At 36.1% G+C, this 21,275-nt stretch overlaps 1 protein-coding gene across 1 annotated transcript; it reads left to right on the forward strand.

Moving 5' to 3' along the window:
* The first annotated feature begins 731 nt into the window (after nt 1-731).
* Nucleotides 732-3,681, forward strand: LOC128216530 (fibropellin-1-like). Its single transcript, XM_052923118.1, has 5 exons — nt 732-969; nt 1,187-1,440; nt 1,624-2,563; nt 2,979-3,073; nt 3,468-3,681. Exons 1-5 carry the CDS (start codon nt 916-918, stop codon nt 3,613-3,615), a joined length of 1,491 nt encoding a protein of 496 aa, XP_052779078.1. The 5' UTR covers nt 732-915; the 3' UTR covers nt 3,616-3,681.
* The last annotated feature ends 17,594 nt before the right edge of the window (nt 3,682-21,275 follow it).

The following is a 21,275-nucleotide window of genomic DNA, read 5'->3' on the forward strand; positions in this document are numbered from 1 at the left end:
TTCCTTAACAACTTAAGTCGAAACCCATAGGCTGGAACTTGTTTGGCTTGATTTCCTCATTGGCTCAATTTGATGTAAAGGACTAATTTCTTTATACTTAAGCTTAGCATTCGCGCTTCGCTCGAATTCTCCAATGCTCGAGCTCGAGCCAACGGGGTTTCGACTGTATGCGTAATTATTTGACATTTTCACTTCTCATTTAAGTTTGCAATATTTTTCTTATTTTGCTTTCAACATTTTATTATAAGAAAGATTATGGCGACTTGGAAATTGTATTAGTATAACATGTTCATAAGTTTGAGCTTTACTCCAATCAGGAGGGATTAGAAGTCTTATATGCAAGTATTTATACTTAATGCAAGCCTAAGGCTAAAGTTTAAGAAACTTTTGGTAACACAACTGGCAGTTGCTTTAATGTTGAAAGCTTCTTCAACACTTACGAGACCAATCATTATTCACATTATTAATATTTCAAAGTTGAAGAATTGCTTTCAGTGTTAAATTGTTGTGTCTAGTGGATCTTAAATGAGTGAATATCGACTCAGTCAAATAATTACATATTATTGCACATTTGAAATTCTGATTTTGCAACTTGAACCAATTTAAAGTTTTCAAGTTGTAAGTTTCAAGATGATATTACTTTCACATTGAGTAAACAAGCACTCGAGAAAATCAAGGCATTGCCGCATTCAGCACTTGAAAAAACCACACAAAAAACATGATGTTGCGTATATGTCATGAAACTTGACATAATGTGTGACTTATGTAAATGTTATACGGCATTTAACAAACGATATTCGATGGTTTTAACTTGTACATTATCATCTGATAAACTGTGTTTACATTTGAGGGATATATGTTTAACAATAACCAAGGATATTTATTTCTGAAAATGTTTGCACAAAAAGTATCAAAATGAACAGGCTTCTTACCATCGGCATCGTTCTTTTGTATTGGAAATCTTCAAAGGTGGGACTAATTATATTGTTATTGTGTTCTATTTGGTGTATAAGTCGGCATGTTTGCATTAATTTTAAATGACATAAATGTACCTATAGCCGAGCTTTGTTTCGTAAGGAGAAGGTGGCTATCCCTACGTTCCTTTGCTACCCCTCCCCCCCCCCCATTCAATTTATTGCTCGGTGATATTTATATAATTATCGATTTTCGAATTTTCTTCATTTAGGTAATCTGTACCATTTGCGACAATAAACCATGTGGCTCCGGTGGCACTTGTACCCCATTACTCACGTCTCCGGGTTACGAGTGCACGTGCTTCTCGGGTTTCTTATCGCCAAACTGCGCGGACCGCAATGAGTGTTCAATGGCGTCCGGCATCTGCAACAACGGAACATGCGTCAACACACCAGGAAGTTACCAATGTGAATGTATTAAAGGTTTTACCGGAGCTAACTGTAACAATGAGATGGAGGCTTGCGGGTATGTTTGTTATTTCCCTTTTGAAATATTATAATGCCTGTTAGAAAACATTGTACCTACGTTAGCCGTCGATTGCTCAATGGTATATCAAGGTCAGTGTTCTTATGGCACACATGTATTTTCTGTATATGACTTTGTTTGAACTATCAGCGACATGAAAGTTACATCACTTTCTTTCACCAGGTCGTCACCGTGCAAAAATGGGGGCACGTGTTCGGTGACGTCAGATGGTGGCCACGTGTGCAAGTGTCACGAGGGGTTCAACCCATCCACGGACTGCGATGATAGCGACGAGTGTAACATGGTTTCCGGCCACAACCCATGCAATAACGGATCCTGCGTAAATACTCAAGGCAGTTTCTCTTGTTCCTGTAACGCTGGGTACCAGGGGAAGTTTTGTCGCGACGACGTCGACGAATGTTTGAATCAGTCCTGTCCTATATGTGTGAATACCCCCGGGTCGTATTCGTGTCAATGTACTGAGGGATATACTGGACACGACTGCCAGATGGACGTAGATCAATGCGCGTCTAACCCTTGTCTTCATGGTTCTTGTGTAAACATACATGGGTCTTTTAAGTGTTATTGTGAGGATGGATTTAACGGGACTCTTTGCGACAATGACTTCACACAGTGCTTGTCTAGTGCATGCCTGCACGGCAGCTGTCAAAATACGTCAGTCATGTCTGTATGCATCTGCAATAAAGGATGGGACGGCACGCATTGCGATGTTGACGTCAACGAGTGTTCATCTCAGCCGTCCGTCTGCGTTAATGGAAAGTGCATGAACATACCGGGGTCGTACTCGTGCCAGTGTGACAATGGTTACAATGGAAACACATGTCAAAATGACGTTAACGAATGTGACTCTCGTCCTTGTGGAAACGGTTCGTGTATAAACACTGTTGGTTCTTACAGCTGTAACTGTTCTTCGGGTAATTCCGGTGTGGGCTGTGAAATGGATATTAACGAATGTTATCACAATCCTTGCAATGGAGGTGTTTGTATCAATACAGTTGGGTCGTTTCACTGTGACTGCCATGATGAAGCAACTGGAGAATTTTGTGAAAATATCATTAATCGGGGTTCACACACTCAAACTTTAAACTCTAAACAGCCCCAGGTCAGTTTGAAACAAGACTATCATTAAAATTAATTTCCACAAAAGAAGATTAAAATGAATGAAGAATTCTTTGGCTGTTATAACCTGCATGTATTTTTGAGAAAAAAGATGAGCTCAGTTTCAATTTGTTACTTCATAATTTATTTCTATTATTACAATAGACCACATACTATGAGCTAAGTTTAAAGACGTTTAGCAAATAAATTCGAATGAAAATATTCATTTTGTTTCAATACCTAAGGTATGTGGTTTCATTAATACGTGTTAAATATCAAACAGTCTACACAATCATCACGACTTTTATAACAGCTGATTACAAAAATACAAAGAATTAATGATGTAACCACAATTTATACCAGCCACGTGTAGTTTTAACAAATTAGACATAAATTATTTAACATTGCAAATCTTACAGAGCTGGGTGGCCGGTCATGCCTGGATTTTCGCCGTTGTTGGGGCGGTTGTCCTGCTGGTACCTGTCACCATCTTGGCGGCTGTGAAAATTAAAAGGTAAGACTTGAAACAACTGTAGTTTAAGTTCACAAAATCTCTTTGCTGTCAATGTGGTTTCTTTTACGTAAGTACAGAAACATTGCGTATCTAATACATATGCTCAAGCTAACTACACAGAATGAGAATTGTGTGTTTTCAATTGTTTTAGTGTCTGCCTTTTATAGTACGTTTAAATGACACTTGTTCACCACAGTTATGCTTTGGACATAATCTATAATATTTTTAAAATCAGAACATTTTATTTAATATTGCAAAAACATTTTTATCTATAATGCATTAAATACCATTTTCAAATGAATTTCTATGTATGGTTCATCTATAGACTTGCTGCATAGCTATAATTTATGCAAGATGCACGAATAACTCTCTTGAACAATCTCTCCTCTTGCAGACGACGTCAGGCGAACGCCGTTTATGAAGAGATCGGGCCGCCGGATGACACTTTCATTCCCTCCGTCTCAAGTACGATCGACTCCCGCATGAGTACAGGGAACCTCCTGTACATGCAAGACATATGCGAGGGAATCGACGAACTATAAGCTGGTTTTACCGCTTTGAATGAAATCTCAGTTATTGATACTTTAATAAATTATTCGGATATGTTGGTTTGACGTTTAGCATGATTCCAGAATAGTGTTGCGGCTCAACGTATATCGTTTTTTTAAAAAACGGACTAGACATCGATACTCGCAAAACTAAGATATCCTTTACAAAAGAATGTGTATGCTGGAAGGGAGGGGTGTTGAAAGGATGGTTGTATCCAGAAAAGAAAAAAGAAACAAATTACCAAACATAATACGTATATACACGGGATGTGTGTGAAGTTTGCGCGTAGCCCATATAATGACGTCATCCAAATATAAAAGAACTGGCTCGACCAACTAAATTAACATGCAAAATTTCATTGGTCATTAGAAAAAAAATAATGTGTTCATCAGATGGGCGATCTACGATCCAGTTCTAACATTTTATGTTATGATATTTTTATTGGTCGAGCTAGGATATATGACCCACGTAAACCAAAATATGACATACTATGATCGACTTTGGTCGAAATAATGAACAAATATACAAAATTAATGTGTGATATTTGTTTTAATATTATTTAAATTTAGGAATCAGCAAGCATATATCTTTCAATTGATATAAAAACAACATAGGTTCACCATTCCACACATTTTGAAATGCGATTAATGCAGCTATCAGAGTATTTAACTTTTTGGTGGGTTGGTCTCGTAACATAATGTAACGTTCGAAATGTCAAATCGTTATTCAACTTACTCGACTGAAATTACTTATTCTAGTGACAGTATGACTATGTAATTTAAATGATGCGATCTATAATCAGGTGACCAAATTATTAATACTATTTCGAAGGCCGAGCTACGATCTACGACCAGGGTCAATCAAATTGTAATGTGTTGTATAAGGGTGAGGTGCAATACACTACTGATAACGACTAGAGTTAACCATCTTAATAAATGTTAGATGGTCGAGCTGCGATCCATTACCAATGTCAACCAATCGGTAATGTATTTAAAATGATTGAGCAACAATCTCCGAACAAGGGCCAACCAGTTATTCATATATTTGAGATGTTCCATATACGATCTTCGACCCAGGCCAACCAATGTTGAATGCATTTCTGTTGATCGAGCTACGATCTACAACCTATGTCAACCGATTGTTGTTGTGAAGAAGGTCGATTTACAATTTACCAGCTACGCGCCAACTGGAAGATTTTCTGAATAAGAACAGTGCGTTTGCCCATATTACAATCCAATGTAGTGCCAATGAAGTCAAATGCCATTTTTAAACATTTTAGACTTATTTAAAGAAAATATGTGCATACCTGTGTGCTAAAATAACGTAAGGAACGCACCTGTTTAGAATTACATGTGCATATTATTATTTCTGACACCAACGTCTTTCTGCTTTCTGTATTTTTAGTTATTTTCAGTTCCTTTTCAATTGTCCAGTTTTGCAATACCTGGTGTGTCCGATTGGTGCTTACATATTGATTACTGATCCTTCTGCCCTCCACCTGCCCCCTTCCAACGTTTCTCAAGTAACGAAAATGTAATAAAAACAATATAATACAATTCGTCAATGAATTAACATAAATTCTACGTCATCATCTTCCATGCAAACCATCGAAAACAAACGATTGGCCAAATGAATGAACGTCAATTATAAACCCCTTAACAAAATGTACGTATAACTGTTTTACTTTTTGTGACTCAGATACGTCTTTAAAAAAGAATCCATGAACAGGTATTAAGAAACGTTTGTCAAAAAATAACTGCATGCCTTTAAGAGAAAAAAATAGCTCAGTTTCAAAAATTTAATTGTAAATCCTCATATAAAAAAGTTCCCGCATTTTTTCAACAGTTTCTTGCTGATAAGTACACTTTTGTGTCTTCTACATGCCTTGTAAGGTTTCCATGACATGTACTCAATAATAGTGTTAATATCTACACGTCTATACCAGGAGAAGGAACACGCCCACTAGAATAAACGAAAACACAACTAACTTTACAAAGAATAAATGACTAAACCAAAAAGAAGTTAGACCAGTCCTTTCGGGAACTCTTACAAAGAAGACATAATATAAATACAAAAATTATAACCTTGCAAATTTTACAGAGGTGGGTGGCCGGTCATTCCTGGGTTTTTGGAGTTGTCACGGCGGCTGTCCTGCTGGAACCTGTCGCCATATTGGCGGATGTGAAATTAAAAGGTAAGACATAATTAATCGTTTTGTTTTCACTGTGATTTCGTTTACCTAAGTACAGAAACATCGCGCATCTACGACATATGCAAACGCTTACAAAAATACTTATAACAATTGCGTACATTCAACATTCAATTGTTTAGAATCGATACTTTAACATTTTTAGTTCTCTTCATATGATATATTCTTGAACTTTTTTAGTTATGCTTGAACATTGTTTTGATTTATTTTAGAACTGCTGATGTATTGCCAAACATTATTATTATTTATTCCAGAACATTTTATGATCTACATACATGCAAGTGTTTTAATGATTTTCTATACATGGTTCATATATAGAATTTTGTGTACAGCAAAAGTTTATCCTATGGTCACGAACAACTGTATCATCTCCTGCTGTAGGCAAGGTCAGACGTCAGAGTTCAGAAGACCAGGAAACACCACTGCTCCCTCGGACGTTGGTGCACCCGACTCCCGCATGAGTTTAGAAAACCAAATGTACATGGCCTATCACGATATTAGCCCGGGAACCAACAAGCTGTAAATGGCCTATATGCTATGATTGGTAGTTTAACGTAGGACAAGTAACAATATATATTTGGACAAGTTAGTTTGGCGTTTAGCATATTTCTAGAATAGAGTTACAAGATGTTGTTAAAACGAACTAGACAACCATACTCGCAATAACACCACACAAATTAAAAGAAATATGTATATATTAAGCAAGTTGCTCTGGCCTTTAGAAAATAAAAAATATGATCCGACTTCCGTTTAAAAAAGAGCAAGTATTCACATTAAAAAAACTCAATGTATGATACACTTTTGGACATTTATTTTTACACATCAATGATCAGCTAGCAAGAACCTTTCAAACGACGGCAAAATAATATAAGGTCACCAGACAACACAATTTAACATTAAGTTTCTGAGGCGTTCAGATCATCTAGATATTCCCTGAAATATATAAAATATACCATTTGTACTGATTGTTGGTGGAATAGTCGAACATTTCCTGTACACCGTAGCTGATTTGTTGACTTATTTTGATGGTGGTTTTGGCTGTTACATAAGTGTATTTACGTGGTTTGACATTGTTATTCAGTTAACGCTTAAATCAGCGGTAACACATCATGAATGCTTCTGTTATATTTCAAATACATTAAATTGTATATATCAGTAATAATTATATTGATGTTAATCTTTTAATAAAATCTAGAGTCAATCTGGCTCTGATTACCTCATTATATTTTACATTCTTAAAATAATTGATGTCATCCAATGGAATCGCTCGTCAATGTTTTGTCTATTTAAAGCCATTTCTCAAAATACCGCAAATATTTGTATATTTATACCTGATCGCTACAATGTTTCAGAGCGCATTGAAATGGTCGAAACAAGTCTATCATGCTCAAAGGCTGTCTGTGAATCGTTTGGTCGTCAACATGTTTCATTGAACTTCTAGAACTATTTAAAAACGTTAGATTTCTTTTTTCTTTTTTTTCTGAAGACTGGTTTCCACCGTGAGACAAAAGTATTAACTCTACAGTATGGCAACATTGTGACAACAAATTTGTGTTTATTCTGTGATGGGGCGGTGACCGCCATCATTAACGACTGGTTGCCGGTCGTTGCAAAGTGGTTTCCAAACGTGCGCCAACCATTCGCCATCATGAAAGCAGCTGCAGTTTTATTTAGTGTTTGCACGCGTATAAAATGCAACTGTTCTTCTGTGAAGCTATTTCTGTTACGTTTTTTTACCCGGTGATCGAACGACATCTTTCCAATCAGTAGCAACCAGGCCCGGAAGGTTCAATGACTTTATTCACCGATCGGTATCAACGAGTCTGGTTTTCTTTAACGCTTACAACATGCTTACTAAACGCCAGCTCCACCACTTATCGGTTTTGCGAAAATATATGCTGTCGAAAATTCTGTGGTGCAGCATGCATTTTATTTACTTTTAAATGGGTTACTGCAAAACGAAGGTAATGCAATTCAGTTATATGGTTACTAGGCAATAAAAAGTTGAAGTTCATACCAATACACGGAAGTAACTCATTATTATTTAATGTTCAATGTTTATTTTTAATTTTGTACACAAACTTGCACGTGGGGGATCGTCATGCGCAGCAAATTGCGCATGCGTGTGAACCTAATTTGCATATCTATGAATAGCTGCAAGGTTTTCCTAAATTTACTTATTCAAACGACGATCTTTGTTGTTATATTTCAGAACACTGTTGCCGTGCTAGTTACACACCCACATTCACTAAAATGACGATATTTGACTTCCATTTCACCTGTATCGTGATAGATATATTGTTTCTCTTATGCACACGTGTTGAATTGATGGTGCAATAGCGGGATAATGCATTTTAGTCTGGAAAATTTCGGTGAAAATTGCGGGTAGTTGGTTCGTCGAGTAACATGTTTTAGGAAATTCGGGTTTGAAATTGCATTTGTTTTCGTTAAAACTGTAAATTTTCTTAAAGATTGACACTAACTCTACAAGGAAAGACCAAAAATGTAGAGTTTGGTTAAGATTTGATAAAGTTATGGCCTCTTAAACAGGGTCATGTCGGCAAATACATGAAAATTCAGGGTCAATTCGTCACCCTTTACAAAGATAATGAAATAAAAAAATAAAAAATAAAAATTGCCAATTTTCACAAGTTACAGTTACCACATCATATTCTTACTAAAATTTGATTAAAAAAATGATAAAAAAATGGACGGGGGCGTGGTGTGTCAAAACAACGCAATCTGCCCCTGTGATATAAAGTGCATGTGTTTGAGAAGGAGAAAATTAGCACAACTTCAAAATTGTTATTTTACATTTTTAATATATTAGGTTTTGACCATATAATAATGAGCTAAGTTTCAATACTTCAAGCAATATACTTTTGATGAAAAGATTATCCAAAACTTGTTATATGGTTCCATATCTTTATTACGTGTTGAATAACAAAAGTGTTCACCAATAGTTAGAAAAGGACTGTTATAGCAAACAAAAACAAAAAGGAAGTCATATTTAACATTGCAAATCTTACAGATCTGGATGACCGGTCATTCCTTGGTTTTTGGCGTTACCGGTGCTATTGTCCTGCTTGTACGTGCCATCATATTAGCTGCTGTTATAATAAAAAGGTAATGCCGGAAACCAAAGTAGTTAAAGTTCATAAAGTATCCTTTCTGTCAATGTGGTTTCTTTCATGTAAGTACAGACACAGTATGCGTATCTACTACATATGCACAAGCTTACTAAATAATGAATATTGACTGTTTTCAATTGGCTTGGTGTCGCGTTCCATTGTACGTTTATATTAAACTGTTCCATAACAGTTATGCTTAGGTTATATTCGTTACCATTTTGATGATCTATTTTAGAACAGTTTTGGTTTTAAATATTGCAGAACACTTATCAGATCCAGTCCAGACTATTTGCATGACCTACACGTGCTTAAACAGCGGTAACAACTCATTATAACATCGGATATAGGGTAAAATTTATTCAATTGTATATTACAGTCTATGGGTTTTTTTCTGCTGATAATAAACTGATTTTAATGTTTCAATTCGATCAATAGTCCGTCTGGCTATGGTAAACCAATTATCTTTTTATATTGATAATTAAACTGATGTTATAAAATGGAATTGACGTTAGTCAATTTAGGTTTATTTACAGCCATTTCTCTTAATGCTGCCAATATTTATATCTTATGACCCGATCGCTACAATTAGAATTATCTTTGTGCATTATCATCCGATAAACAATGTTTACATTTGAGAAATATGTTAAACAATTACGATATGTAAAGATATTTATTTTTGAAAATATTTGCACACAAAGATTAAAAAATGTACAGGATTCTCATAACAAGCATCGTTCTTCTGTGTTGGAAATCTTTAAAGGTAAGACTATTTTTGATTGTTATTTAGTTCTAATTAGTGTATATTTCGGCATTTTAGAATTAATTTTAAATGGCATTACTGTGCATATGGCCGAGTTTCGTTCCGTTAAGAGAAGGTTGCTATCCCTACCTTCCTTCGCTACCACCACCCCCCCCCCTCTCCCAACTCAATTCATTGCTCGGTGATATTTATATAATTATCGATTTTCGAATTTACCTTATAGGTAACCTGTATCATTTGCGACAATAAATCCTGTGGCTCCGGTGGCACTTGTACCCCATTACTCACGTCTCCGGGTTACGAGTGCACGTGCTTCTCGGGCTTCCTGTTGCCAAACTGCATGGACATCGATGAATGTTCAATGTCGCCTAGCATCTGCAACAACGGAAGTTGCTTGCGGGTAGGTTTGCTAATGGAAAAGGTTGTCCACATATTCCCCTGTGAATCATTACGCTGTAAGGAAACAAAGTCCCAACGACAGCCGTCGATTGATCAAAGATATGTCAATGCTAGTGTTCTTAGTCCATACATGTACTCTCTGTATAAAATTTTATTTAAACTATCAAAGGCCTAAAAATTGCATCACATTCTTCAACCAGGTCGTCACCATGCAAAAATGGGGGCACGTGTTCGGTGAAGTCAGATGGCAGCCACGTGTGCAAGTGTTACGTGGGGTTCAACCAATCTACGGAATGCGGTGATATGGACGAGTGTAACATGGTTTCCGACCGCAGCCCATGCAATAACGGAACCTGCGTTAACACTCAAGGCAGCTTCTCTTGTTTCTGTAACGCTGGGTACCAGGGGAAGTTTTGTCGCGACGACGTCGACGAATGTTTGGATCAGTCCTGTCCTATATGTGTGAATACCCCCGGGTCGTATTCGTGTCAATGTACTGCGGGATATACTGGACCCCACTGCCAGATGGACGTCGATCAATGCGATTCTAGTCCTTGTCGTCATGGTTCTTGTGTAAACACACAGTGATCTTTCAAATGTTATTGTGAGGAAGGATTTAACCGCTCGCTTTGCGACAATAACGTTACACGGTGCTTGTCTAGTACATGTATGCACGGCCTGTATACGTCAGCAATAACGGATGGAACGGCAAACATCACGATGTTGACGTCAACGAGTGTTCATCTAAGCCGTAATTCTGAGATAACTGAAATTGCAACAACAAACGGGGATCGTACTCGTGTCAGTGTAGAAACGGTTTCGATGGAAACGCATGTCGAAATGACGTCAACGAATGTGACTTTGGTCCATGTGGAAACGGTTCGTGTATAAGCAATGTTAGTTTTTACAGCTGTAACTGTTCTTCAGGTTAATTCGGTTCCCACTGTGAAAAAAAATAACGAATGTAATGACAAGCTTTGCAGTATAGATGTTTGTATCGGTACAGTTGGGTCGTTTCACAGTGACTGCCACAATGAATTAAGAGGATTTTTTGTGAAAACATCATTAATCGGGGCGCACGGTGTTTTGCCGTCAAAAACTTCATACTCTATGCAGCCTCAGGTCAGTTTGAAACAAGGCTATCATTAAAAACACATCTTCACAAAAGAAGAATGAAAATGATTGAAAAATGATTGGAAAACTAGTTGTGTGATTTAAACTGCACGCAATTAAGAAATAAAATGAGCTCAGTTTCAAATTTGTAATGTGAAATTGTATCATTTTATTTCATTTTGACCACATATCTATGGTTCATCCACTACTTGCCTTATACGGTTTCCTTATCATCAATATCAAACAGTCTTTATGAATAGTTTGAAGACGACTCTTATAACAAAAGAAAACAAAAAACACAAAGAATATTTTGCAAAACCACCATTTAGACCAGTCTTCCGGGAATCTTCTACAAAATAGACATTGAAGGAATATTTAACATTGCAAATCTTTCAGAGCTGGGTGGCCGGCCTGGGTTTTTGGCGTTGTTGGCGCAGTTGTCCTGCTGGTACCTGTGATCATAGTGGCGGTTGTGAAAATAAAAAGGTAATACTTGGAAAACTGTAGTTTAAGTTCACTAAAACTCTTTGCTGTAAATGTGGTTTTTTTCACATAAATACATAAACATTGCGTATGTACTACATATGCACAAGCTTACTAAACACTTCTAAGAATACTGTGTGTTTTCAATTGCGTTGGTGTCTGCCTTCTATTGCACGTTAATGTAACACTGAGTCATCACAGTTATGGTTAGGATATATTCTATAACAATTTATTCTTTTCAGAACATTTGATTTAATATTGCAAAACATTATTGCTTTTTATTCAAGATCACTTTTATGATGAACATGCATAAATACCATTTTCAAATGAGTTTCTATAGATGATTCATCTATAGACTTGTTGTTTAGCAATAATGTATGCAAGATGCACGAACAAATAAAGTCTCTTCACTAGCAGACGTCGTCAGGCGAACGCCGTTTATGAACAGTTCTTGGGGCAGGGAGACACATCTATTTTCTCGATCTCGAGGACGTCCGACTCCCGCATGGGTAGAGAGAACCTCCTGTACATGCAAGACATTAGCGAGGAAATCGACGAGATATAAACCGTTTGAACTGCTCTGAAAGAAGTCTCGGTTATTGGTATTTAGTTTGACGATTAGTATGTTTCCGGAATAGTGTTACGGCTACACGGATATCGTTTAAACCGGCTATACATCGATATTCGCAAAATTAACATATCAGATACAAAAGATTGTGTATGTTAGAAGGGATAGGTGTTGAAAGGGTGTTTGTGTCACGTAGGCATTTCACATCATGGATAGAGATGGTCTATGGCTGCAACGTAACCATCTAGGTTACGTGGCAAAACTTTAAAAAGCATACGTGAAATATAGTCCAAGGTTAAAGCACGTGAAAGAAACTGTAGTACTTTTCTGACTTCTTTAAATGTTCCGAATGCTTAAATCAAGGTCAGGTTATGTCCCTTATATCATTTTCTCTATTTTTATAAGATCTGGAGTTGTTTTAATGGATAGTGTTTATTCGGATTTGACCTTAGAAAAAATATATTCTATAATTATGTTATTTGCAGATGACATGGTTATAATGGGGCATTCCCCCGAAGATTAGTCAGAATGTGTTGGCTTTATTTTTTTAAAGTTTGTGATTAGAAGTTAACCCTGATGTAAGTAAGATTGTCGCGCCTAGAAAATGCGATCCTTTCAAAAATGCTGAAACGTGGTCATACATTGGCTATGACTGTCGTCAACATCAATTACCTTGGGAAAGGCTTAATGGCTCTTAGTGTACCTTTTTCAAATTAAAAAACAAGCCCTGAAACTAAATGATATGTCAAGTAGTTGACGCATTTGTATCCCCAGTCTTGAATTATGTTTTTGAAATTTGAAGGTTTAAAACAATAAAGGGATTGAAAGTTGTTGTTTTTTAAAAACTGTAAATTATTAGTTCAGTAAAACAGTCAACAGAGGCAATGTCAATATATGATTTACTTGGTAGATACCCATTGTTTATTACCAGGAATACTAGAATCATAAAATGTTTGTGTAAAACACTTAAATAGGGTAATATGATTGTCAGCACATTGTATAATGGTCTTGTAGCATCTGTTGAAACTGTGCGTTATGGTAACAATAGAATTGCTCATAATCAACGCTATTGCACCATGTGTAGTAGTGGTGATATTAAAGATGAGTTTCACTTTGTTTGTGTTTGTATTGTATTTGGTGATTTACGTAGAACATATCTTAAAAGAAAATACGTTGTTATGCCTAGCTTGATGAAATTTATTGAGCTTTACGAAAAATTTTTTTATCCCATTCAACTTAATTTGTACAGATTTATTCCTTTCGGATTCGAACGTCGTCATAGCATTGTTAATATTGTTTAATAATAATAATGAATTTAACCCTATTATAAACATATGTTAATACATTATAATTGTTTACAACGTACATATTTGTCATATGATATATCTCTGTTCGTGCAAAATAAAACATAGCTATTTTACTAAACGTTTATTTGTCAATTCTCAATCTTGATTTGAACAATATTTAATAAAATTTTAGTGATTATTTAGTATTTCTCATATTTTTCGAATCTCACATTCAAACCTATTTTGTTGTCGTTGTATATATGTATAATTGAATTAATCATGTACTGATGAATACGTTTGTGTTCGAATTGCATAATAAATGTGTTCAATCTAATATACTTTTTGTTTACTTCAACATCTAGCAATCAGCGAACAAATACCTATCAGATGATATAAAAACTACATACTTTCGCCAGGCCACACACTTTAAAATACGGTTAATGCAGCTATCAAAAAACATACCATTTTGTTGGTCGGATTCCGTAACATAATGTACATATAATAAAAACTCACACTGGTTTTGAAACGTTCGAAATGTCAAATCGTTATACAACGTACTCGACTGGATTTAAAATGTTCAAATGTTTTTAGTCAGCATTCCTATGAAATTTATATGATCGAGATCCGATCTATAATCTGGTCACCCAATTCTTAATACTATTTCAAAGATCGAGCTACGATCTACGACAAAGGTCCACCAAATTGTAGTGTGTTAGGAGCTACAATAAACTACTGATTACAACTTAAGTCAACCATCGTTATGTATCTTAAATGGTCAAGCTACGATCGAAGACCAGTGTTAACCAATCCTTTATGTATTTAAGATGTAATCTACGACCCAAGTCAGCCAATGTTTAATGATTTTCTAGTGAACGAGCTACGACCTACAACCTATGTCAACCAATTGTTAGTTTGAAGATGGTCGATTTACAATCTACGAGCTACGCGCCAATTTCAGAATAAGAATGCCGATTGTTACCGTAAGTTTACCCATATCACAATCCAATGTAGAGCCAATGAAGTTTTATTTCATTTAAAAAAGATCAGCCTGTTTGTTTTTCTTTGAAAGTATGTTTGCCTGTGTTATAAATAATGTTAGAGACTCAGGCGGCCCAGCTGCGTGAAGTTAGCAGCCTAGCGGCCTTTCAGCGAGATGTTAGCAGCTTATCGGCGTGAAGTTGGTGGCCAAGCAATGTACGTGAAGTTAGCGGCCTAGCGGCGTGAAGTTAGCGGCCTAGCGGCCTGGTGTCCCAGCTGCGTGTAGTTGGCGACCATGCGATGTACGTGAAGTAAGCGGCCTAGCGGCGTGAAGTTAGCGGCCTAGAGGCGTGAAGTTAGCGGTCTAACGGCGTGAAGTTGGCCTTGCGGCCTGATTTTTTTTTTTTTGGAAAACAATGATAAATCAGTGGTTTTATTCATAAATTAACATAGCGGCCTTAAATTGTTTTATATTCAGAGCATTTTTCTATACGTTTTCTACTAAAACAATGATAAATTAATTGTTTTAATGCACAAATTATCAATTTGAAGCGATTAAAAACTCTTTTTTTTCAAAAAAAGTCAATCAAGCAGTTCGGCGGCCTTGCGGCGTGAAATTAGCGGCATGGCAGCCTAGCGGCCTAAAATTGTATCCTATCTTAAAGCATGTATACATGCCTTCTCTTCCAAAGCAATGATATGTTAACTGTTTTTATGCACATATTATCACTCTGAAGCAATTATCACCATTTTTTTTTTAAAGTCGATTAACCAGTCACCTATTTTAAAGCATGTAAACATCCATTTTCTTCTAAAGCATGACATATTACTGTTTGCATGCACAAATTACCACTCTGAAGCGTTTTTCAACTTTTTTTCATAAAAGTCGATCAAGCACTTCAGCGGCTTGCGGCGTGAAGATAGCGGCCTGGCGTCCTAGTGGCCTAAAATGGTATCCTTTTTCAAAGCATGTATACATGCCTTTTCTTCTAAAACAATTATATATTAACTGTGGTTATGCACACACTATCACTCTGCGGCGAAAGTCAGCTATTTCGAAGCATGTGAGGTTAGCGGCCTAGCGGCGTGAAGTAAGCGGCTTAGCGGCGTGAAGATAGCGGTCTAGCGGCGTGAAGTTAGCGGCCTAGCGGCGTGAAGTTAGCGGTCTAGCAATCTCATTAAAATCAGATCCCCAATACACGCTTCACGACGTTACGCTATGTAACGTAATGAAATGAAGTGAACGTCACGATATGATTTTAATGAGATTGGCGGTCTAGCGGCGTGAAGTTAGCGGCCTAGCGGCGTGAAGTTAGCGGCCTAGCGGCGTGAAGTTAGCGGCCTAGCGGCGTGAAGTTAGCGGCCTAACGGCCTTATATGGTATCTTATTTCAAAGCATGAATACATGCTTACTATTGTGCGTGATTACGCTGTAGGCCGCAATTCCTACATACTTACATACATACTAAGTACTGCATATCGAAATCCGAATAGTCAGATCTACTTTTTGACAAGACAAGTTAAAATTATTTATGAGCCGGGGCTACAAAACGGGACGTATGTTTTTATGCAGTTAAAATAGCGCGAATAAAAAGATCCCTATATTTATAAACGTTCGTAATATAACAAGATAAATATGAATTTGAAAACAAACCGAAAAGTCTTAAATAAATCATAGTGTGGCCGATGGTAAAGATAAAAATAGACAATTACGAAAAAAAATGGAATTGTGTTGACTTAAAGACCATGCCTTCCATTACATACTACAAATATCGGGTTTCATTTATGAAACTTAATTCTAGCAAAAAACTTGAGAGATGAAATAAATGTTCGTAAATCCTAGTACATACAGGTATATCAGTTACTGTAATGAATCTCATTGTATTAAAACATCATCAAATTGCATTACATATCATTAGGTAATGGCAGGCATTTATTGGTTACAGTTTGGGGATATCCTCTGTATCTATTAGTGCCTGTGAATAGAATTGATAAAAAAGTAAAATCACGCTTGTCACGCCTACAACCTTTCAACTCTCTCAACGCTTTTAAAGCTGCACTCTCACAGATTGAACGTTTTGACAACTTTTTTTTGTCTTTTGTCTCGGAACGACCCAATATTTGCAAATATCCGTTGAAACCAGTCATATAAGACTGCTGACAAAAACTAGATCGCAGGTTTTTATATTTAAGTTAACAAAATGATGTTTTATTTTTCTTAAACCGTTAGTAACGGCTTAAGCCATAAAACATTAATTTTCAAACGGAAGTTTTAAAATGTGCGATCTGATCTTTTGTCAGCCATCTTTTGTCATTAGTTTGCAGATATTTACGCAAAAAAATGCTTTTCCAAGACAAAAATTAAAAAGTTGTAAAAATGGTATATCTGTGAGAGTGAAGTTTTAAAGTCTATAATAATTTAATTAGCGATTGACCGACTGACTCCTGTTCAGTCGCAACCAGTCATCATATACCATTCTCACCTTCTCGACAGTATAACGTTAAGCAATTGATAAAGGCTTTTCATACTTATACCTAATCTATTTTCGTAGATTTAAAGCTGAATATTAACTATCCGCCGGACACCTATGCAATTTCCCGTTACAAATCCAGCCATCATTATATAATATCTGCAACCAAGTTACTGCAGTTTCGCGTCATTATTTTTCTAATATTTTATAAAATGTATTCAAACTCTTTGACATCAAAATCCGAGTTGTTTTTCTATAAGCAGAACAGACATCACGTTTTCTCTCCAATTTTTAAAGACAAATACTGAATACAAAGGAGAAAAAAGAACCAAATTAAAATACAATGGTATGCTATTGTGTTAACGATAAATAACACTTTCTAAAATGTCGTGAAGAAAAAAAATATTATGTCATTTGTTTCGTAGCGGTCGTTTAAAACAGCTGATATTCAAAAAGATGTTTTACCATCTGGGTAAAGTAAACCTATTAATATTAATTACTGATAAAATCACCACGCTTTTTCTGATCTTAAGAGAAAATGGGATAATAAATAATAAAATAAAAACGCTATGGGATTTTGAATAGCATTTTATAAATAATTTAACTTAAATTAATTATTATTCTAAAATTTCATATTCTTAAGATTACAATTTCGTCTGTCTTCTTTGTTCTCAATGAGCTCGTAAAAATGTCATTATCAAACCAAACCTACAACGTATAAAATGCGAACAGCGAACGTTCGCTGCAGTGAGGAATTGATAAAACCGTACTATTTATGCTGGTAGAGGTTATTCAAATACAGCGCTCGCCATGGAAAACAACTATGTTTTTCTACAATTGATCATTACAACCTTTTGCAATGGTGTTTACTGTCAGAACAACCTATTATTAACCGCATACACGAAACGCGAGTTCTTGGACAAGGCAACCGCCATTTGCAGCAGCAGCAGAAATCTGTCGAAACCTTTAAGATTTTTGGAAGCAAAAGAACATCGGCCAGAGTGCACTTGTAAGTAGACAGTTTTAGGCTGTAGGCCGCTAGGCCTGCAGACTTTTATAACCGTATCTCGGAAATCACATCGGCAGATCGACATAACATTTTTAACTGTTGGCGAATTAATGTGCGCACAGGCGTATCAAGCCCAGCGCGGTTAGAACTGCGGTGGTCACATACCTAATTTACATCGAAAATATACCTAGTAAGCAATCTACCCTAATTGCTACGGACTGCGTTCTGCATATTAATAAGCTTGCTATATATAGCCCTGTTATAAGTTTTCAATGTTTGTTATGCGGTTAATATAGTTCGAATAAGCTGCGTTTTGCGTAATATAACGCAGTTGCATATAAAAATCATAGTCCAAAAATAGTTTCAAAATGAACGCGTACTGAATTGAATAGATACATGTATTATATACCTGTGTTTAAATTTTGCTTCGGCTGAGGACCGATACATATACTTCATTTCATCCTACGATCAGTTTTTTGGTGAGTGTAGTTCATTTATGGGTATATTTTCTATGTTCTAAATTATCTAAATCGGCTATTACTTGGTATTTTTTTATTGAGATTGTTAGTTTTTACTTGTGTTTGTAAAATGCGTGTCACATCAAACCACTCTAATGTAAGATTAGTATTCATGCTGTGACTAAGAGACTATCCTGAAACCTGCTATCAATATGACTAATCAGTTGCTCACTTATGACCCGTTCATACAGACATTGGTTGTAAATTGGTGACTTGTCTAAACTGCTCTTTTCTATAAAGGGGACATCTTTCTTGACCATATGAGTAACTTGTGCTGGCTTGAGACGTATATACATTTGGAAATGATCATAGGCTTATGATTTCATTAACCATGTTTCGGATGAGAATTTGTAAAGTTGCTTTGCCAGCAATGATGATTTTGGGAGGAATCAGATCTATTCATATTTGTTTCCTTGTTTTTGGATTTTACCTATAAATAGATAAATAGATTTTCCAATATCTGTATCGAAGACCGGGGTGCAATTTGGCATTTTTCCTGTGTTTTTGTCAATACTTGTTTATGTTTATCTTTAAGCTGATTTCTAGATATTCCAATATTTCCGTTAAATTGATATAAAATGAGTTTATTTATTTGCCATCAGCTATTGATCAGAAACAAAACTTTCTCTGTTGTCTTTAAGTATTATTGGGTTATCCGATTTATTTGTATGTTTCTGTGAGAGAAATTTGATTGTCGCCCAGAAGTCTTAAGATTTCGGTCTTCCGTACAGGGATTTTTTCACAAATTCCAAAGGACAAGTATTTATGGATATTTTATTTTAATAAGGAATGTTAGACAGACGGCAATAACGAAAAACAACAAACTTATTCTCTTACATTTATTGAGACTGGTTAAAGGTCAGACGCTGTGGTCATTTCCTTTTGTCAAGGGAAAGCACTATTCCTGAAAATCCCTACATATTAATGAACATCTGTCGTAAGTTTTAACGATAAGCATCACTGGGTACATGTACCGGGATAATGCCGGATGATCATATCACTGGAATATGCAGACCATTTAAAAATGCTGTGTTAAAATTTCTTGTCAATCATTTCCAAACATATTTGCTTACATTGCAACTAATTCAATGATTTTAATGCTTTGCACCAATGGTCTTACTCGTGTGCCTACTAAACTGAGCCTCGTGAGAACAAGGTTTTCAAGTTTACTTGTCGGTGTTGAGGCAATCGTAACTTTTCTCTTTCTATCTCTGGCGATTATCGTAGGCAAGCTCGTGATAGACCCATGAAAAGGCCGAACATTAAATCGTTACTATTCGGTGATTTCCGGCAAGCTCGTGATAGATACATGAAAAGGCCGAACATTAAATCGTTACTATTCGGTGATTTCCGGCATGCTCGTGATAGACCCATGCAAATGCCGAACATTAAATCGTAATTATTCGGTGATTTCCGGCAAGCTCGTGAAAGACCCATGGAAATCCCCGACCATCATCTGATTATATATTGTGCGTATATCGCGCTTGTGTTTGGGATTGACCCATTCGGCGAGTACGCGTCTTTCACCCACCGTCAACGACTTCAATCGATTTTATAGCCGACAAAACAAACCTTTACAATAAGTCGAATCTTTCGTAGCTTTTTTTGTTCACAATTAACATTTTTACAATATTTTGAAGAACGAGACAATGCTTGGTAATTTGATCATAAAGTGCTTAAACGTATGCGCTAAAAGCATAGTTTTCATTAATTTCCAGAAAGTGTTTCGAGCTTGTAAACATGTGATTTGTAAGACAGTTCGAAAGTAAACATTGTTATTTTGGACCGTTTTCATCGTCCCTCAATGCTGTTATTTATCGTGTCCATCACTTTTATTCCATTCAGTTTGCTTGGATGATGCAGATTGCGGGAAATCACATGCATGCTGCTTTGAAGAAGATGATACCTTCCAATTAACAAAAACTACTGAATATGAATGCATAAGTTATCGCTACCCCGAGGAAGGGATTTTAGCCTATAATATGATCGTAGACGACGGACATTGCAAACATATTCCAGGTATGGCACATGCTATTGTATGATATAATTTGTTCTCGATTGTGTTTAGATTGATCGTTTTTCTTTTATACATTTATTGAATGATAACCTTATGTTTAGAATGACTTAAAAAGTCATGTTTGCTTTAAATGCCTAGTTTAATATCACTTTTATAAGCGACTGCACGCCATTCACAAATCAAGTATTATATACTTTAGTTTATTTGTCCTAATCTTTATTGTCCTAAGTCGTTTGTTTTCAACCAATACATATCAAATAAATAATTATTGATCAAAGCATATCTGGTGCAGTCCCATTTCTGCGCACAGCCATAAATGGAAAAGTGCCATATATCCGGGACTGGTCATCAAGTGACTAGATTGTCAACGCACTTTCATTATAATTATGTATCTGAATTTATATCGCTTATTACATACGATTTCGCATTGGTTTGTCCTTAACGGCTGGAAACAAACTCGGAATATGATGCTTTCAATATTTTACGTGTATAGTGAAAACTCATGTAATTTCGCAAAGCGTCTGTTACAGCTGTATAGAATAACTTTTCAATTATATAACAATTACATCCATCGAAATTTCACAGGGTATTTGTATCACCAAAGGTGCCGATATACTAACCAGTATACATACATGCACGTGTACATAACCGTAAGACTCGTCCAATAAGGTTTTCCCAGCATGTGTATTGTCCAGATATCACACATATTTG

The sequence above is a fragment of the Mya arenaria genome, chromosome 14 (assembly GCF_026914265.1).
Source record: "Mya arenaria isolate MELC-2E11 chromosome 14, ASM2691426v1".
Classification (NCBI taxonomy): domain Eukaryota; kingdom Metazoa; phylum Mollusca; class Bivalvia; order Myida; family Myidae; genus Mya; species Mya arenaria.